This window comes from Cibotium barometz, chromosome 57, assembly GCF_041138505.1.
Source record: "Cibotium barometz isolate CiBa-2024 chromosome 57, ASM4113850v1, whole genome shotgun sequence".
Taxonomy (NCBI): domain Eukaryota; kingdom Viridiplantae; phylum Streptophyta; class Polypodiopsida; order Cyatheales; family Cibotiaceae; genus Cibotium; species Cibotium barometz.
Window position 1 is genome coordinate 36013051 of NC_141102.1, and position 17898 is coordinate 36030948.

Consider the following 17898-nt stretch of genomic DNA (forward strand, 5'->3'; position numbering starts at 1 on the left):
CTCCAAAAAAGAGAGTTCGGCATTACATATGAGTGGTGTTGGGGGTACATCACGTTCCCCAATAAGTAAAACATGCTTACCATTGGCCTCAAACGTAAACGTATTATGTTCATAACTCCTTTTGAGGGATGACCCTAACCCATACAACCACTCCCGTCCTAAGATGACATCCGCACGAGACATATTCATCACTTGGAAGTCAAGAACCATAGTGTGTTCTTGCACAAACACAGGCACTTGCCGTACTAGAGTATCCCACACATCGTGATCATCCCCCTGAATGGTGGACACCACATAACGATGAGAACTCTTTGTCTCCGGCAACTTTAATTTCTTAACTAATGCATAGTTCAAGAAATTGTGCGTGGCACCATCATCAATGAGAATACGTACTCGATGACCATAAATGGAGCCATGCATACGGACCAAATCATGTGGTCCAACTGTCTCTTGCCACATAGATGCAGTGAGATTACACTCATGCATCTCGGCAGTGTGCGAAACCTCTACCGCAGAATACTTAGGATCAGCATCCAAGGGAAGTGTTTGCACCATGTGTACAGCCTTCTCCTTGACCTTCTCCTTATCCTTATTCTTGCGAGGCAACTGTGGACAATTTTTCTTCTCATGATCACTACCTAAGCAATGATAACATAGTTTCTCCTTCTTGGCCCGTTCAAAGTCTTGTGAAGACAACGGACCACTTGACCCTTTAGACTTCTTTGTGTTTTCAGTAGAATTGCTGGCAAGTTTACGCTTATTAGCATTAAATTGCGAGCCATTGAATTTGGCCGGTCTATCCATGCCCTTCTTATCCATGGTGTCATCAAAGATAAGGGCACTTTGGATAGCCGCTTTCAAAGTTTTAGGATATTGGGTTTTAACCTTTGCCTGATATTCTTTATCAAGGCCTCTAACAAACCCACGAACCTTTTGAAAGTCGTCCAAACCATCTAGCTTGAGAATGACTTCACGGTATTTGGACACATACTGATTAAGTGTAAGACCTTCCATCTTGCACTTGTCCCAGGCTGTCCAACTCCGATCTTTCTCGTTTTGTGGTAAGAACTCCTTTTTAAATGCTGTCGCAAACTCCTCCCAAGTCTTAGGGCGAGTTTCAATAGGTAGACTCATCCACCACTTGTAGGCTTTACCTTCAAGTGTGAGACTCGTCTCAGTGACCATAACAGCAGCGGGAGTGCGGCGTAAGCGATGCAAGTCCGTCCACTTGTGTAAAAATGTATGGACCGCATCCTTGTTACGATCGCGCTCCTCTCCCTTAAACACAGGCGGCTTCACGTTTTTCAACATAGCCCCTTCCTGCGTTGCAGATGGTGCAATAGATTCTACTATAGGATTTGGAACAAGAGGAGGCATAACTATCGGAATAGGCCCTCCACTTGCCGCCGATCCACTTGCAAAACGTGCCATAAATTCAGTAAAAAGCGTGCTCATGTTTGTGAGATTGGTATTGACATTTGTTATAGTGCGCTCAAGTGCAACTACCCTTGAAGTGAGACGCCCAAACTCTACCGTGTCTACCAAACCATAATCATCTATTGGACTCGCACCCCCTTCGGCATCGGTCATGTTGTCATCCCGATCAGGCGCAACGGCCTGTCGCGAATCACCCACACCACCACCCAAAGGGTGTGCCTCACTAACATCATGCATATCATTCTCAAAATCGAAGTGAACATGAGACGGTTCCGCTGAGGCCATGGTATGCACGTGCTTACAAATAGAGAACGGATTACCTTCAAAAGCGAACTCCAATTGAAGCGTCGTAGAAGAATTCCTCTTGCATGCACGGAAATCGAGAAGAAATCACCACTTGAGTCGTCAATCAACACATGCATGCAAAAAAGTGTGTTGCATGTAGCATGTCGTTGAAGATCCGTCCACCAAAAACTTCCAAACTTGGAGCATAGAAAACTCCTCTCACAAATTGAAAGAAGGAAAGTTGAAGAAGGTGAAAAGGTCACTTTCCTTGTAGTTTGTGTCACTTTCCTTGTAGTTTGTGTCCTCCCTTGAAAGAATAAGTAGAGCTCTTTTGAAGAGAAGAACAACACAAGTGAAAAGGTGAAGTGGCTAGCACACTTGCCTTGGAGCTTGAGGTTGTGGGTTCAAAACCCCACTCCGTGGATGGTGAAGCCTCCCCCTTGTGCCACTCAAGTAAGGGAGAATTCTCGCGCGCTCGCCAACGGCGCGCCAACGATCGCTCACCGATCGCCTTCGAGGACTGCCGGTCTGCCTTGGTCGCCGCCTTAGGCGTCCGCTGTGGTGGCCGTCTGCTAAGGCCGTACGGACGACGGGTAGGTGGCGGCGCTCGCTGTGGGCTGTTCACGCGGACGCGTGTAGGCTGCGCTCGTGCAGGTCACCGTACGGACGACGGCGCTCGTTTCTTTTGCTGCAGCGTTTAGCTCTTTTTCTCGTGCAGGTCACGCCGGTCGCCGCTAGCTCTGATACCAGTGTAACGCCTCCGCTACGGCTGCGTCTTCCTCAAGCCGCCATAGCCTGGGCGTGGAGAAGAAGAGAGGGTGGAAGTCGATTCACCTCCCAACCATATAATGACGAGTTAGGGTTTCTCGTTGGGTTTTATACCAAAACCCTGGCCTGTGTCCACACCTCCTAGCCCGGCCGCCCATCTTACTTAAGAGCCGTGCTAACTTAGATGTGTACACACATGGACCAAACCCTAATGCCCATTAACCCCTGAACCCCGCTAGCACTAATAATACTCTCGAGACTCCGAAAGCTATTAACTTATGCTAGGGTTCGACTTCCGTAGGACCATAGTCCTGACACAGTTGCTCCGTCTTTTGCACCAAAGGTGTATGGCGAAGAGAAGAAGGAGAAGACACAAGAATGTGTGGATGCCTGGCTTAACAGGTGGAATACACACTTTGCTTTTCACCCTTTCACTGATGTGCAGAAATTGCAAATGGCACAGGGTTTATTAAAGGGGAAAGCTTTGACTTGGTGGAAGGATCTAAAAGAAGATTCTATTCCCACTACTTGGCTGGATTTTGAAGTTGCATTCAAGAAAGAATTTGTCCAACCAGAGGATGAATTCGAAGTTATTGCCAAGTTGGTTAAAAATAGCACGGCTAATCAGTCTTTTGATAACTATGTGCAAAAGTTTAGACAGTTGGCTGCTAAAGCCAAGTCTGATGATCATACTTTGTGTGGTATTTTCATCAATGGATTATCTCATGATTATCAATACGAGGTGAAGAAGTGCAAAGTTAAAATGGCTGAAGATGCTATTCAGGCTGCTCAGGTTTTTCATAAGACAATGGTTGGCGCCAATTCATCAAAACCAACGTCAAATGAAAAGAAACCCACTTTCACTTATTCAAACAGTGGACAAAAAAGGAAATCGGGTTTCACACCAAAACCAAAAAATGGTGACAATGCCAGCAAAAAACCAAAGTTTGTGTGAGTAGGGAAAAACTCACATGCTTTAAGTGCAAAGAGAAAGGGCATACAAAGAAATTTTATCCTTTGAATGAAGCTACAACAACTTCGGCACCTGTTCAAAAGGCAACACCGAAAAAGTTTATTCCAAAGAAATCTGTTCATATTACAAAACTTCAAGGTAAATTCTCTGAAGTTAATGTTTCGCATCTTGAAGGAACCCAATGTTCAAAAACAAGGTTACAATTAAAAATAGATACCCATTACCTAGATCAGATGATCTTATTGATAGGTTGCATGGAGCTAAGTACTTTATAAAGCTTGACTTGCGAACAAGCTATCATCAGATCCGTATAGCAAAGGAAGATGTTAATTATATAGAGAGATCTTAGGGTTTTAACATAGATCATTCCCTATGGCTAAGAAAGTATCGAGGAGGGCAAGGCATGTATTAGGGCAACAGATTCTCCACTTCGCAAGAGGCTGCATAGAAACACACAGGTGGATCCAAGAAGGCCACCTCACCTAAACCGAAAGCTTGTCCGAGGCCACCAACTTTAACTCCCAAGGCCACCTTCCAGACTTCCACTTAGCCTTTACCTCTATGATGCACGACCTTGCTAGGTGCATGATAGAATTCATGGCTAGATAAAAGGAGCTAGCGGATGTGGAGCAAACAAGCACTCCTCCTTGCACATGCTAACAATGCCTAGCTGGAAATTCAGAAGAATGTTGCCATTACACTTACTGACAGGCTGCAAGTACAGGCTCTTGAAGCCGTCGACTCTAGGATCAACCAAAAGTAGAGAGATCTAGAAGGTAATACAAACAAAGGTTGAGGGAGCCATAGCAACGATAACGCAAACACACGAGGAACTCACCAAGGCCATTCCTATACTACACTAGACCAAAGCAATGGCACAAAACATGCAATAGCTGGTGAACAAAGTCAACAACAAGAGGATGTCTGAGCAGTGCAAGTATTTGCTGATTAGCCTAGACTACCTTTGGGCCCCTGGGCATTACTTGGGCAGCCGGGCATTGTACATATGAATCTTGTATCTAAGACAATTTGCCTTATGAGAAAAGACATAATCCCATTATCACAATCGAGTTTGAGTTTTCTTACTCTTGTGATTGAAGTTTCTCATATGCTTTCCCATCTTCTTTATTGTATGCTTAGGGATCGTGTGGGTGAATGATGATGTTTATGCATGTTCTCTTCTCCCTCTCCCTCTCTCTCCTTCTCCCTCACCATGGCATTAAAGTAGAGGGTTGAGCTTTCCATAGCTCTCTCTCTCTTTGATGTTTATGCATGTTCTCTTCTCCCTCATGCTCTCACTCACCATGGCATTAAAGTAGAGGGTTGAGCTTTCCATAGCTCTCTCTCTCTTTGCTCCCCACCTAGGTGTAAAGCTCCTTTATAGTGACACTAGAGGAGGCAAGGTTGAGGACCCTAACTCTCCTCCACAAGAGAGGGTTACTCTACAAAGCGTGGCTAGAAGTGAAAACCGATAAGACCCTTGCATTCTTCCTCTCCTTTTGTTTATCTTGCAAGGCTCAAGTGTTCTCAAATCAGTGAATAAATGTCTTTCTAGGACCATTGCCTCACAGACGGTAACACTCATCAAAGAGTGAAGTGTGTAGACCTATAGAGGTGGTCACAAAGCCTCTTGCTCATTAGACCAACCATGAATCGATCATCTAGTGACAATTCATCCCCCCTTCCTACTTCCTTTGCCATTTAACGGGTATGGTTTGAAAGTGTGGTAAGTGGGGGTCAACGCTTATGTGACAGGGTTGGTGGAGAATCATTGAGCAATAAAGACAAGAATTTTCCTTAGAAATTAAGGATGGTACATATTCTATGAGATGAAAAAAAATATTTCCAAGACATGGGTAGGTGAGACCTTACAAGTCTTTATCAAGGCAATTTTAACTACCTAGCTAGTACAATATTAGGGGCAACTACTACTAGCCTCATGTCACATCTCAGTGGCTCCACATGCTATACAGCTACGTAGGCCCCTATCACCTCCTTGTTGTTGTAAGCTCACCTCATGTTTGAATTTTGCGTGACTATGGACTCACACGTGGATGATCTGAGAGCTGTTGAACCTGGTTTTTCTTGGTCTTTGGACTTATATGAGGATGTTTAATGCTCCTAATCTTGATTAAAGGGTTTATGTAAGTAATAGAATGCCTAATGGCTATTCTTTTTGGTTGATTTTATGTGTTCTTTGCTATCCAATGTATGTAATGCATGAACAACATGAATAAGAAACAACATGAACAACCTGAACAACTTGAACAAGAAAGAACACAACATCCACACCCTAATCCACAAGTTGGAGCTTCTAGCCAATGTTTTTGGAGTGGATGTCACCATAATTGCTAAGGCTAAGCAATCCCTTTGCTTAATGCAATGAAATCCAAGCCTTTAGGGCGTAAAAATCATGTAAATAGCCAAGAAAAATTACAAATTTTCCCTAAAAAACTTGCAAATAAATGTCCTAAACCTAATGTAAACAAAATAAAAAACAACAATGGATCTTTGGGTGAAAGCCCTAAACCTAATGCAAACAAGATTGAAAACACGACATCCAAGGATCTAAACTTTTGGAGTATGCCCTCCTAAACACAAGGCGATATTGGGTAGTCCTCATAATAGCTTGGGATAATGGATGGGAATCAGAGTTAAGCCCTTAGGCTATTCCTCTGCCAACAACGATGCCACATATAAGAGCTTACCTTACCTTTGACAAAACCAATATTGTTGGGAGCTTTGCCTTAGAGCCACAAGATGCAACTTCCTAGTTGTGGGTGTGCTAGTCCGTTGTCAGGATCCTCACTCCATTGTCACACGTAGAGCTCCATAGCCATGGGGTGTGAAGGAAGATCTTGAGCCACCTTGTAGGAGGTAAGAAGAAGGTTCTTAGTAAACATGGTTTTCACTCACAAGAGGCGTTACGAGAGGGGAAACTTATGTAAGGGAGAGCTTATAAAATCAATTATAGGTAAGCATGCATCCATCACACAATGCAAATGTCTAAGAGAATTCATGCAAGAGAGTAGGGAGAAGAGGGAAGAGAGAGCTCACAAGAATTATATTGCAAGGGAAATGATTGTATATTGCGTAATGTTAACATTACCTTATATACAAATGGTTTTCACTCACAAGAGGCGTTACGAGAGGGGAAACTTATGTAAGGGAGGGCTTATAAAATCAATTATAGGTAAGCATGCATCCATCACACAATGCAAATGTCTAAGAGAATTCATGCAAGAGAGTAGGGAGAAGAGGGAAGAGAGAGCTCACAAGAATTATATTGCAAGGGAAATGATTGTATATTGCGTAATGTTAACATTACCTTATATACAAATGGCTAGTGTTCACACTTGGTCAGTTAAACTTACATAGTCCATGGCTGCTATTTCTAACCTTAAGTAAGTACATACAAGAAGTCTATGACTTCCCCATTTGGCATTACAAAAGAAAGGCTTCTGTTAAGCACAGTAAGGCCCTTCCAAAAGATAGGCTTCTGTTACATACGAGTAAGGCCTCAAGGCTTCCATTAAGCATAGGAAGGCCTTTACAAAAGATAGTCTTCTGTTTTACAGATAGGTAAGATGGTGAAGTGCCTAACGGTAGGATAGGTGAGCGAAATCATGTGGTTAACACAGCATAAGTGTGTAAACTCCTTCAATGCACATGAGGAGTTGTCTATTAAAAAAGAAAGGGGTTGTACCATTCAAAAGCTTTGAGAGTCTTTTTAGAGAAACAGTCAGATGTTTGCACTCTTGGACCTTGTTTTGTATAAGACAAATATTGCTCTAGAATGCATCAAGTTGGTGGAACAAATCCTAGAAACCTTTTCGCTTTCTAACAATGTTTGCTCCTTCAAGGCATGCGTTATCAAGGATTTGATCTGTGGACAAATGGGTATCGAGAAAGCGTGGAGGGGGTTGTGCTCCAATGCTCCTGTTAGAACAAGTTCATCAAAACTTTGGCCAAAGTGTTGCCGTTAGGCGGCGGACATCATTGGTGGCAGCAGCAAGGGAGACCTAGCTAGGTATGCTTCTGCGCGCCCGGCAGTGTTGCAAAACCCCCTCGATCATTAGCATCATCATCGGCTTCCACTCTTGGTTCCTCCTGCTACCTGTGTCCAGACTCGAATGAAGGCTCTGGTTGTACCTGCCCCCCTTCCGTGCAGAAATTCCGCAAGTTAAGAGCTTTCCGTTTCTTGATACGCCCCTCCCCCCCTTCCGCGTGTCAACACATTGCTGCAGCAATCTTTTCTGTGGCAACAATTAAGGGTTTTAATGTTTTTGTCTGTTTTTTCTCAACAGTAGGCGAGATTTTCCTAGCACGGACCGCCCTAGCCCATGGCGGAAACTGCTGCAGAGCCGCGGGAGAGGCTTCTGCTCAAGCACAGCCATCCTCCTGCCAAACCCCCGAGCTATGGCGGGGCGGCAGGGGCTACTGCGGCCTTTCCTGAAGCCATATCAGGTGACACCGAGCAGATGGATGATGGGCAGGGGTTTATAAAGTACATGATAGCCGGCTCCATTGCAGGCATGGTGGAACACATGGCCATGTTCCCCGTGGACACCTTGAAAACGCGTATGCAGATGATGGCTGAAGCAGGTGGATCTGCACATTCTTCTGTAGGTAGGACTTTTACCTCCATCATGAAAACAGAGGGGCCTGTAGGTCTGTATCGAGGGATAGGAGCTATGGGGCTGGGAGCGGGGCCTGCTCATGCTGTATATTTCTCTGTATATGAAACTTTCAAGGAAAGGCTCGGTGGAAACCGTGAAGGTCACCATCCACTGGCCCATGGAGCAGCTGGAATCCTTGCCACCATGGCTAGTGATGCCGTACTTACACCCATGGATGTAGTGAAGCAGCGTTTGCAGCTTTCTGGTAATGGCTACAGAGGTGTTTTGGATTGCATACAGAGGATCTTTAGGGAAGAAGGAATTAAGGCATTCTATGCTTCATATAGAACCACAGTGATCATGAATGCTCCTTACACAGCCACACATTTCTCAACCTACGAGGCAGCCAAGAAGGGGTTGAAAAACATATGGCCAGAGAATGCAAATGATGAGAGCCTTGTGGTGCATCTAACTGCTGGCGGCGCAGCAGGAGCACTTGCAAGTGCAGTAACAACTCCCCTGGATGTTGTGAAGACGCGGCTGCAATGCCAGGTACTGCTGGGTATTTTCTAATTTTATATGTAGCTGCTGGTTCCTGTTGGCACAAGTCAGTTTGTAACATCACACTGGGAGTGAGGTTTCCTGGACATGTACAGTTCCTTTCATTGATCCTTGTCCTTTGCACTTAATGTTTTATGTCTCCTCTTCCTCTTGTTTATAATATGTCTGCTTTTAGTTTGTAGCAGTTGTACTCCAAACAACAGCAAAGTGCTATGTAAGATCAAGAACAAGTATTAGGGTATGTCAGCCTCAGTATAGGCCAAGGTTGGGCAATGAGCAATAATGTTGCATTGCAGCAGTGGAAAAGGCCGTAACTTACATCAGTTTGGATACTAACACCCATAAATAGTGATTTCTCATCAAATATAACGCCAGTAACATTCCACAAAATAAAAAGAAGTGATTTATCGGCATTAATTATGCCAACAACTTTCCCGTTTTGGTACATAGTAGTAGAGAAGAGCATAATACAGTCCGGCAAATGATGAAAAACAGGTAGAGGGAGAGGAGACACACACACAGGAGCAAACCCTAATGTATATTGAAAACCCTAACCATAGAGGGAAGCCATCTCCCTTCTCACACAATGCATAAAGCTATAATCCATAATCTACATCACACACTATGTGTTGTGTCCACACACTCCTAACCCTAGCTAATTTCCACACACTATGACCAGCTGGACGCGGTCATTTATGTGTCACACATGCTGCTACCTAACATGCCAGCACATAGTGCAACTAGCACAAGCTGACATCGAGCTTGAATCTCAATAGCCTCTCTCAAGCTCATGATATACTGCCATAGATGAAGATGTAGATAAGCTTGGGCTATCAAAGCTCTCAACACTCCCCCTCAAGCTCATCCCACGTACTCCCAACATAGTACGGAAGTACTCAAACTTTTCCCTGCTAAGTGGCTTTGTAAAGATGTCGGCCACCTGCCCTTCTGTCTTCACATACTGCAAATCCACTGTACCATCCAACACTTTCTCTCTGATAAAATGATAGAGGACCTCTATGTGTTTGGTTCGCGCATGAAAAACTGGATTCTTGGCCAACTGTATGCTGCTCATGTTGTCACAATGAATGACAACCTTGCCATCAATAGGCTCACCCAAATCAGCCAAGAGACTTTTTAACCATACTCCTTCACATGTAGCAATGGCTGCACCCCTGTATTCAGTCTCTGTACTAGATAAAGCAACAGTAGGTTGCTTCTTGCTACTCCAACTTACCACTGCACTTCCAAATGTAAAGGCATAACCACTAGTAGACCTCCTGTCATACGAGCTACCTGCCCAATCTGCGTCTGTGTAGCCATGTACATCCAAGCCTTTACCATGCTCATAAAGAAGACCATAATGTGCAGTGGGCTTTACATATCGCATAATGCGTCTCACTGCATCCAAATGAGGTTTTCTGGGACTCTGCATAAATTGGCTTACTAGCCCCACAGCATAACTGAGATCCGGGCGTGTGATAGTCATGTAAATAAGACTGCCAATCATCTTTCTATACATAGATGGATCATCCAACTCTTCACCAAAATCAGCCCGCAGCTTTACATTCTGCTCCAAAGGTGTACTCATTGGCTTACACCCTGTCATCCCATATTTTGCCAACATATCCAATGTATATTGGCGTTGCACTAACCATGTACCTGCATGGTCTTTGATCACTTCAATCCCAAGAAAATATCTCAATTCACCTAAGTCTTTCATGTCAAACTGCCCACTCAATGCCTTTTTCACATGCATAACATCTGAAGCATGATCTCCTGTGACAATCAAGTCATCCACATAGATGACAAGTAAGACAATCCCATGATCTGTTTTCTTCACATAGAGTGAAGAATCTGCTGAAGAAACCTGAAATCCAAGGGAGATAAGATATCGGCTTATCTTATCACTCCAAGTACGAGGTGCTTGCTTCAAACCATATAATGCTTTCTTTAATCTGCATACATGAGTGGGATACCTTGGGTGTACATATCCTTCTGGCTGTGCCATATAGACTTCCTCTTGTAAATCACCATTTAGAAATGCATTTTTCACATCCATTTGATGCATTTCCCAACCATTTGCTGCAGCCATAGCAATGACTGCTCTCACTGTTCCCATCTTTGCAACTGGACTAAATGTTTCATCATAGTCCAACAAGCCTTGGGTTTGTGCATAACCCTTAGCTACCAATCGCGCTTTATGTCGCTTAATGTAACCATCTGATTTGCATTTCACCTTATAAACCCATTTGCAACCAATGACATTTTTGCCTTGTGGTAAGGCAACCAAATCCCATGTTTCATTATGAACCAATGCGTCCATCTCAACATCCATTGCCTTCTCCCATACATACTTCCCAATAGCTTCTGTATAGCATGTAGGTTCCACATGCTTCACCAAAGAGATCATATATGCGTAATGCATAGCAAAGTCACGATATGTCAACCTGACAACTGGATACCTAATCCTTTGGGATCTCCGCAATGCATGCGGATCACTCTGAACACCTGTCACTCTAGCATGTGGAGGCACATATCTATCCTGCCTTACACCAGGTGTGCGTAAAACTGGTATGCCAAGTTCCTCATCCAAACTTTCTGAACTTGACGACTCATAACCTGGAATGCCAATTCCTTCAACCTTCTTTTTCCCTTTATCCACAGCACTACTTTCAGTGCTCACACTCTCATGTCTCAAGCGTCCTGACCATGGATGTATAGTGCTACTCTCAGACTCTGCTGGCCCAGACATAGAAATAGAACTTGCTTGTGGCAAGTTCACATGCACATCAGCATCAACAGAATCAATGACACCCTCATCCTTTGCCTTGTACCAACTAGCAAGTTCATGAAACACCACATCTCGTGAGATAATCACTTACCTAGTTTGTGGATTGTAACATTTATATGCCTTGCGATCCTGTGCATACCCAACAAACACGCACTTTTCTGCCTTAGGATCCAACTTCCTCCTTCTCTTATCAGACACATGTACATAAGCTATGCAACCAAACACTTTGAAGTGTCCAATGTCTTGCCTAAAACCTGTAAACCGCATCTCTGGCGTACTTCCATGTATAGTTGCTGTGGATGTCTTATTAAGTACATACACCGCGGTGGCACACGCTTCTGCCCAATAATAGTCTGGCATGCTCTTTTCATTGAGCATTGCCCTGGCCACATCACAAATGACTCTATTCTTCCTCTCAGCAGCAACACCGTTTTGCTGAGGTGTGTACCTGCAATACCTTCTTATGCCATGCTTTCTCAAGAAATTCTCAAAAGCATGTGAGGTGTATTCACCACCTCCATCTGTCCTCAAACATTTTTATCCAAGAGCCATATTGCTTCTCTGCAAAAGCTTTGAAGTCCATAAACTTTTCCAACACTTCACTTTTCTCTCTGAGAAAGTAAATCCAAGTCATTATGCTGAAATTATCAATGAATGTCACATAATACATACTGCCTTTAATGGATGGGTTTTGTGCAGGACCCCATACATCGCTATGAACTATCTCAAGTGGCCTGCTACTCATGTTGCCTTCTTTAGGAAATAGCAACCTCGTTTGCTTTCCAAACTGGCAAGCATCACAGACATGCATATTCCCATCATACTTGAATCTAGGCAGCCCACTAACAATGCCTCTTGCCTGCATGTTCTTTAACCTTTGTATGTTCACATGTGCAATCCTTTTATGCCACATGTCAATGTCCTGTACCACATTTCGGCTTTTAGAGAACATGGCTGATTTCAACTCAGGAATCCCAGCATCCAACTTAAATAACCTGCCTTCTTTCTTACCTTTGGCAATGACTCTACATCCATTTTTGAAATCCTCAACGAAGCAACCATGCTCATTGAAACGAACCTGTAAACCCTGTTCCACCATTTGACTAATTGAGGCCAAACTTTTTGTAATAGAAGGCACATATAATACATGTGCCATAGACTTTGTTTCACCATTGTGCATAACCAATGGTACACTTCCAACATGTGTGATAGCATGTTGGGTATCATCTCCTGTTTCCACATAGCGTTTCACATCCATAGGCTTTATATGCTCAAACCATTCGCCATGACAAGTCGTATGGTTTGATGCTCTAGAGTCCATATACCAAGTGTCATCACTTTCACCATTTGTCACCATCCACCATGTTGTGCATAATGTCCACCATGTTGTGCTCGACCCCCTCTCAAATTATTTTGTTTGCGGAAACAATCACGTGCCATATGACCAAATTTCCCACACTAATGGCATTCCACATTTTGCATAGATGTTTGTTGGCCTTGCCAATGTCCTCTACCACGAGGATTACCTCTACCTCTCTGAGGTATATATCCACGACCACCTCTAGCACCATATGTAGGCTGAAAATTCTGTTGTGGTGACTTGTCCTGCCATCCACGACCATTACCACGGCCACGTGATGCAAATCTCCTCCTGTCTCTAAATCCCCTTTTTGAATAGAAAGCCTGATTTCTGCCATTATCATCATAGCTAGTAGATGCATCATGAAAAGAGTCACCGAGTTTGATTTTCTCAACAAGCAAGAGTGAAACCAACTCATCAAAATCTGGTAAACCTGTACTCCGAACCGAGATAGATGTATCAAAAGACTTATACTCCTTGCCAAGACCACGCAAGGTAATGTCTACCAAATCATCATCAGGCATGGAGGCATTGATTGTTGCCAATGCATCTGCATACTTCGTTATCTCTTGTACATAATCATGGATGCTCCTTTCTTTCCGTTTCACATTATGAATCTGTTGTCTCAACTGAGACTTGCGAGCACTAGTGTCTGTATCAAACAGCTTTACCAATGCATCCCATGCATCCTTGGGATTCTCAACATCATGTATATGTATGAGTATAACATCCGAGATACATATAGACAGGTAATGGAAAACTTTGTATGCTCTCTTTGACCATTGCTTATGAGCTACAACCTGTTGCTGTGTAGGTTGTCGGGGTAGTTCCGGCTCTGGCTCCGCTCTTGTAACAAGGTTCCAAAAACCTTTTCCCTTCATAAAGCTTTTGATCCTGTACTTCCATGCCTGGAAGTTCTTCCTATCCAACTTTTCACCCGCAATCTGTACTGGGTTATCTGACATATTTGCTCAATGCAAATGCACCTTTCGCACACGTCCAAATCTGTAAACGAGCCTTCCAAATACTCCAAAGTACTCAACAAACTTCACTTTTGATGTAGAAAATCAAATTGATTGCATCCAAAATGAACTGGCATACGCAATCCAAGGTACCCTGTTTTGGCGCGCTTTCCAAGGCTTCAAATTGCAATGTAGTGGTTCAATCAAGTGTAGATAACTTGGATTGACACCTAAACAAGCTCAATGTTGCATATCAACACCAACCAAGGTGCGTACATACCAAATTTATCAAATCCCCTTCTCTGTTTTGAGAAAAACTAGTAAAACCAGAAAAGACCAGTAGTAAAATTGCTCCAATTCCTTTGATTCTTGTCCAAATTGAGAGACCAGGCATTCATTAGCTTAGCATTGATGTCTACTAACTCCATGTAAAAGGAATTAGACCAATTGTTTAAGATGAGAGAGTAATTAGCTGATTAATTATCTTCTGTTTCACTAATCACAGTAGATAGCCTGTTTAATCAGCTCCTTAATGCATAATTGCTTCAACCAATCATATAGCAACCTCCTCAAGTATGTGTATCACACAATTGCGAAGCAAGTTTTGGGTTTAATCAATCACACCAGTAGAATTTGGCCTCCACTTATCAAAAATATGAGAAAACTACTCTGTTTCTGCATATCTGCCTGCGCCGCCTGTTGTAGGGTTGATTTGAGGAGCTTATAATGATAATTGATGGTATATTTAGATGCCCAACACACCTAGGCATGTGCCCAATCCATCAATGTAGTGATTTTTACAAAGCTTTAATTGCATCCACAATGAGCATCATTTCTCTGTTTTTGTGAAGGCTTCAAACCAGTGATTTTCCTCTCACATAAATGCATCAACTTGGCTCCAAATTCAATGTAGGGCTTACACATGAGTTGCCAATACATTAATCCTTGTCACATACATGTTCCTTTGCCAGATTGCATCTATTTTCACAATACATCATTGCTTTTAAGCTCCAATGGAAAGCTTGCAAAAACCAGAATTTTCTTTTGCTTTGGGCAACCTTGATTTGCCTTGTTTGTGCTTGAATCACCTGCAATCCGCCCAAGGATGTTTAGTAGTCATTACCCGGTAGGCCAAGCTCTCAGATTTGATGGAAATCGGTGTGCTCCAAGCTTCACAGCATCAATGGCAAGCTACACAGCTTCTTCTCCCTCTTCTCTCTCACTCACTCATAAACCCTAATAGAGAGCACCAGGCTCTGATACCATGATGAAAAACAGGTAGAGGGAGAGGAGACACACACACACAGGAGCAAACCCTAATGTATATTGCAAATCCTAACCATAGAGGGAAGCCATCTCCCTTCTCACACAATGCATAAAGCCATAATCCATAATCTACAATGCACACTTTGTATTGTGTCCACACACTCCTAACCCTAGCTAATGTCCACACACTATGACCAGCTGGACGCGGTCATTTATGTCTCACACATGCTGCTACCTAACATGCCAGCACATAGTGCAACTGGCACAAGCTGACATCGAGCTTGAATCTCAACAGCCCCTCTTAAGCTCATGATGTACTGCCATAGATGAAGATGTAGATGAGCTTGGGCTATCAAAGCTCTCAACAGCAAAGAGTTTGAGATGCATGCCCAATCAAGTGTCTTACTTCAGGTATTCACTTATGCAACACAAACAGGGGCCTTCTGGTTATCCAATGGCTGAATGCAGCAAATTGATGACATCTGCAGAGACAAGAATGGCTTCTTGAGCACAGGCTACTAAATTGAAAGGCAGCCAGTTGGAAATGCACAGCTGGTTATGGAGCCACAGCCAGTGAAGAAAGCCCATGTGGCCTAACAAGAACCATCAAAAAAAAAAAAACTGCAGAAGCAAAGGTACCAAGCATCAGGTTTAAAACTAGAGCTGGCAAGAGGAGGTCGGATAGTAGTTGTAGGTTGTCAGTAAGGTAGTAATAAATTATAAGACAGGTTTTAAAGTTGATTTGATAGTACGCTGAGAATTTGTTACATGTACCAGACCTCAGATGCATAAGAGGTAGATAGGTTGGGTGCAGACCATTGTGATCCCTAACCTGTAAAGGAACAAGGTTAATGAGTGTTTACACAAGTTGGGATGTACCAGGGTAGATGTGTCTTGCGAAAGTGCATCATCAATGAATGTGATGTGATGTACTTGTGGCCTCCCCAAGATGGTGTCCTCATGGTACCACAAACATTAGAATGAGCTGTAATTTCTGGGACACCCTTGACTGAACCATCCTTTGGGAATGGTTTTCGATGCATTTTACTCAGTATAAACCCGTCACAAACATGTAACATGGGTGCTGCAGAAGCGTGTTTATGAATTGATTGATTGTGATTAGCACCTAATCAAAGGCTTAAACCCATGTTCAAATTGCTCCTTCATGTTCAATACACAGAAGAGAGAGATGACCTAATCTACCATGTATTACTAACATGAAATGTATACAATGCTAAATAGAGATACTCAATGGTATCTCTATTGCTCCTAAGTTCTCAATGACTCAATGATGATCAATGAATGAATATGTGAATGGGAGAGAGAACAATTAGGGTTAGGTTAATTCATGTGTGGGAGACATACACAGAGAAACAACAAGGGAGAGAGAGAGTTGTGGGGATAAGTCAACTCATGATATGAGTGTGTGACTCCCCTATCACACATGTATATTGCACTAGTACACATAGTGCACTTAGTACATTAAAAGTACTAAGTGTACTATGTACTATAACTTATGGGCTTGTACACACTATAAGGGTGGGCATTATGCCTTTACCCCAACAACCTCCCACTTAAAGGCAAAGTGCCCTTAAGTAAAGGAAAAGAAAAATCAGCATGTACATGATAATATACAAGGCCATATCAAGGCTGAAACTGGCCTCATCCAATGCCCATCAAGTGTCTGCAATGAGCAAACCGCTCCGGAGGCAAACTCTTTGTCAACAGATCAGCCGGGTTGTCATTTGTATGAATCTTAACAAGCTGAATTTGCTTGTTCTCTATCACCTCTCTGATGAAGTGATACTTCACATCCACATGCTTCGTCTTTGCATGAAAGATAGGGTTCTTTGCCAACTGGATGGCACTCTGACTGTCACAATGCAACAATGGAATATCCCCTGTATATCCCAAATCAACCACTAACCGAGATAGCCATAATGCCTCCTTGCAAGCCTCTGTGGCTGCAATATACTCGGCCTCTGTAGTAGATAAGGCAGTGCACTTCTGCATCCTGGATATCCATGACACAGCACCTCCTGTGAATGTAAATACATAACCGGTAGTAGACTTCCGGTTATCTGGATGACCGGCATAATCCGAATCCGTGTAACCATGCACTAATGCATCCTGTTTGCCAAAGCAAATGCACATATCCTGTGTGCCCTTCAGGTATCTCATGACACCTTTCACTGCTTCCCAATGCTTCTTGCCAGGGTTGGCCATGTATCTAGAAACCACTCCCACTGCAAATGCAATGTCCGGCCTAGTAGCAACCATGGCATACATGAGACTGCCACAAGATGAAGCATACGGAACCTTGGCCATATCAGCCCTGTCTCTATCCGACTGTGGGCTGTCCATAGCACTGAGTTTCACATATGGAGGCAAAGGAATACTAGTCTTCTTCCCCCCGTCCATATTGAACCTCTGCAAGACTTTGCCAATGTATTCCTTCTGAGACAAATACAACACATGCTGATTTCTGTCCCGAAGTATCCGCATACCCAAAATGTGATTTGCATCACCCAAATCCTTCATATCAAAGGTTTGATGCAGCCTCTGCTTCAAGGCATCCATCTCTTTACGAGATTTCCCGGCAATCAACATATCATCAACATACAAGATGAGGATCAATAGACTGCCATCCAAAGCTTTCTTGGTGTACAAGCAGTGATCTATGTCACTTCTCCTGAATTTCTGGGATTTCATGAATGTATCAAATTTATGATACCATTCCCTTGGTGCCTGTTTGAGCCCATAAAGACTCTTTTTCAGCTTGCATACAAGCTTCTTCTTTCCACTTACTGCATAACCCTCTGGCTGTTGCATATATATCTCCTCATGGAGATCACCGTGAAGAAAAGCAGTCT

General features: G+C 43.3%; 1 protein-coding gene across 1 annotated transcript in view; it reads left to right on the forward strand.

Annotated features, from left to right (window-relative positions):
• The first annotated feature begins 7265 nt into the window (after window positions 1–7265).
• The window catches only part of LOC147606709 (uncharacterized), a 49418-nt gene continuing 38785 nt past the window's right edge, over window positions 7266–17898 (forward strand). The window contains exons 1-2 of the mRNA XM_086791734.1: window positions 7266–7645; window positions 7771–8634. Of these exons, the coding sequence (XP_086647860.1) occupies window positions 7807–8634 (828 nt within the window). The 5' untranslated portion in view covers window positions 7266–7645; window positions 7771–7806. The remainder of the gene's footprint in view (window positions 7646–7770; window positions 8635–17898) is intronic.